Source organism: Myotis yumanensis, unplaced genomic scaffold (genome assembly GCF_028538775.1).
Source record: "Myotis yumanensis isolate MYYU_CA2020_CCGP unplaced genomic scaffold, mMyoYum1.0.hap1 SCAF_16, whole genome shotgun sequence".
NCBI lineage: Eukaryota > Metazoa > Chordata > Mammalia > Chiroptera > Vespertilionidae > Myotis > Myotis yumanensis.
The window spans coordinates 28,420,519-28,423,774 of NW_027223767.1; the positions used below are offsets into that span (position 1 = coordinate 28,420,519).

Below are 3,256 nucleotides of genomic sequence, written 5' to 3' on the forward strand. Positions count from 1 at the left end.
TACTAGTATTAACATTATTATTACCACTTCAGCTAAACCTTCCAAAGTAGAAACAGCCTAAGGTTAGAATAGCGATGCAGCCCTTCAAGGGAGATGGTGATGGATGAATAGTGCAATTAACAAAGGGTCACGGGGTTCTTTAGTGACGTTCAGCAGGGGGTTCCAGATGTTCAAAGCTTGTTTGAAGAGATTCTATGCAAGGAAGTAGGGAGGATGGGGCTGACCTAGACTATCAGAGGAGATGGCGCGGCTGGGAGTCCTGAGCTCGAAGGACAGAGGCCGCCTGCTTGGGTGCTGACTCTGGCCTCCAGGCACCTCGCTTCCGTTGTTTCAGGGAGATTCCCTGCCGTCCGGCAGTGTTTGGGGGGCCGAGGAGAGGATATGTGACTCAGTGAAACAGGAAGTCCCGTTGGAAATAAAGGCACAGTGACAGCTAAGGAACCCTGGCCCCAGCCACCTATGTGACAGTCTCAACCTCTGTGAACAGCCCGATGTGGTTGTTTCCACAGGGGCAGCCAAATGGCAAGACAGCACGGGTGACCTGGACTTGGATCTCGGTCCTGCACTTGCTGACATGGAGACATGGAGACCCCGGGTAAAGGGCAGACCCTCCCGGGGTCAGCTTTTCCCAACAGGGAAACAACACCTGCTTCCGAAGGTGCCTGTGGAAGTGGAGGGTGTATGGACGTTGCCTGGGAAATGTGCACAAACGATTCCTGCTCCACAGGTCAAAGGTGAAAACCAGTTTCACTCCTCACAGTGCCGCCTTACAGGTGTCCCACCACCCGTGGGCTGAGCTCATCTGACTCCAGCCCCTGGAGCCCCAAAAAGCTCTGTGAGTCCGATCGGCCAGTCTGCAGACTAACTAGAGGGGAGATAGAGGTGGGCAAAGGCAGCGAGGATGTGACAGCCTAACAGTGAAAGCAGAAGAAAAGCCAGCTGGGCGAGGATAAGAGCTGCAAAAGTAAAGCAATGGAGGCCATTTAGTGCCTGGGCGAGCGAGGGACCCCTCCCAGGAGACCGTGCATTAAGTAACAAGTCATGAAGAAAGGAAAGTCTGTTCAACACAATCCGTTTAAGAAGATTAAAAACAAACATGTTATACATCGGAGCAATATTACCATTGCGAACAGGACAACAGTTAGAAGGTGGAAACCACATGCATCTAAAGGACCTATATTGGGGCGCCTCCTCCTCCTCTGATGATGTGGGACAAATGGAGCTCCACCGAAAGAACATACCGGGGTCCTTTGGCCTCTCAGCAAGGTATTATTTAGGTAGAAGGAAAGCAACAAAAATGGGGGAAGGGGAGCCAATGGATAAGGACTTAGGGTTCGTCCTTCCATTTAAAAAATCTTCTACTTGCTCCTCGGCTAGAAGCGCAGCTCCTGCTTGGGGAGGCCTCAGTTTGCCTGGATCTTCTTGGGGAGGCCCAGCGCCTCGCGGCTCCTGCCCAACAGCATGCCCTCCAGCCGCTGGCAGTGCTCCCGGAGCTGCTTCTCGCGGGGCAGCAGGAAGGTGAGGACCTTGTTTCGCACGATGCCCCGGTCCTCCTCCTCCCTCAGTCGCTGCTTCACGCGGGCGGCCTGTTCCTCCTGCTGCGCCAGGGTCCCGTTCATCTCACAGAAGGCGTCTTCCAGGTAATGGATGGCCTTCAAGGCCTCGTTCTTAAAGTCCTCCAGCTCCCGCTGTACCACAGCCACCTTCTGCTGCAGGACCTCCAAGTCAGCTGACGGCAGGAGGCCGGAGGGCCACGACTGGGGGAGGGAAAAGTCCCCAGACTGGAGGCCGCTCTCCACCATCTTCTTCCCTTGTAAAGTATTCACCTTCATGAGAATGGACCCGGCCTGATAGAGTGGTTCCATCGTCTTCCCGTTTGGACAAAGAGAGGGAGCTAAGAGACCTGCCAAGTCAGTGAAGTTTTTGGGAGGTGGGGTGGGGAGGGGGACGCTGGAGACAAGACACAGGATCATTTGAAGTGGAGAAACCCACATATTGTGACATCAGGGCCCCTTCAGCCAATCAGGAGGCAAAGCCCCAATCCATTCATTTGCATAGTATAGTTCCATTGGTTGGTTAACCAGAGCTTTGTGTGCTCATCCACCCAAGAGGTATTTAGTTGTCCCTCCTGAGAAACGGGTTCTGATCAGCTCATCACCCTTCCAGAACCAGAGTTTAATCTCTCCCTTAACCTCAGAGACAGACCGAGGCCCAGAGCAGGGAAGTAAACCAGCCAAGGCAAAGCAGGCCAGGCCAGGCCAGGCGCACTGGCTGCCAAGGCTGGGTGGTCTCCCACACCAGGAGGGGCCTGGAGGGTCTCAGAATGGTCTCTAGGCTTCAGTGCCTCATCAGTGAAACAAGCACATCGTAAGAGATAATACCTAATCCACTTCTAGCTCCAAAATGCTATAAAAAGGTAATTTCTGATTCCAATCCATACTCCTATAATGATGTCAGAATTCTAGATAATGTTAGAAGCGGCGAGAAATGCACTGAGGTTTTGATGTATGGTCCACAGCAGTGCTGACTTGGGATGTGCGGGGTAAAAACGGGTCACATTCATTTATTCTGCAGGCACTGACTGAGTGCTCACTCTGCACCAGGACCAGGGCGCAAGGGTGGCAAGCGGGATGGTCCCCACTCCCGGCCCTGCAGGATCATTGCCCGAGTGCCAGCAAAGGTGAGAAAAGACATGTAGAGGGGTGAATCGCACACGTCCTATCTGATTACTCTAAGAAAGGAAATGTTTCTAGCTAGCCTACGTTTGGTTTCGTCAAGAACAAACCTCTATCTTGCTCATCTCAATCTCTTGCCCAGATTTCTCTTCTGGTCTCCGAATCTAAACATCTCTCCAATGTGCCTCAAATGCGACCCAAAGCTGAACTGGTTTTCATTTCGTTCAAACTGGTTGCCGTCTGGATAATGACACCAGCCCGGGGCAGCACCCACGCCAGCATCCACGTGACAAACCTGGGATCGATGTAGACCCCTCCGCATCCAAGTGGCTCTGAGTCCTTTTGATGCCACCATCTCTGAGCACGCTAGTGTCAGACCACCTGGGTTGGGGTGCAGCTCCACCACCCACAGCTGTGTCTCTTACCTCCTGAGTCTCAGTTTCCTTATTTATACAGTCTGAACACGAATTCAATGGTGTGCAGGTCCCTAGGAGGAAAAAAAAAACAATAGCTCTGATTTATAGCTGTTGCCAATTTCCATAGTGTAAATATTCCCACCATGGCTGATTTCAGGCTACCAA

General features: G+C 52.4%; 1 protein-coding gene across 1 annotated transcript; it reads right to left on the bottom strand.

The window, feature by feature from the left end:
* Positions 1-1,403: 1,403 nt before the first annotated feature.
* On the bottom strand, positions 1,404-1,865 carry CCDC182 (coiled-coil domain containing 182). Its single transcript, XM_070395493.1, has one exon. It carries the CDS (start codon positions 1,863-1,865, stop codon positions 1,404-1,406), a length of 462 nt encoding a protein of 153 aa, XP_070251594.1.
* Positions 1,866-3,256: the final 1,391 nt, after the last annotated feature.

Coding starts and splice junctions, on each gene's coding strand:
- CCDC182 (XM_070395493.1), bottom strand. CDS start 1,865: ATGGAACCACTCTATCAGGCCGGGTCCATTCTCATGAAGGTGAATACT.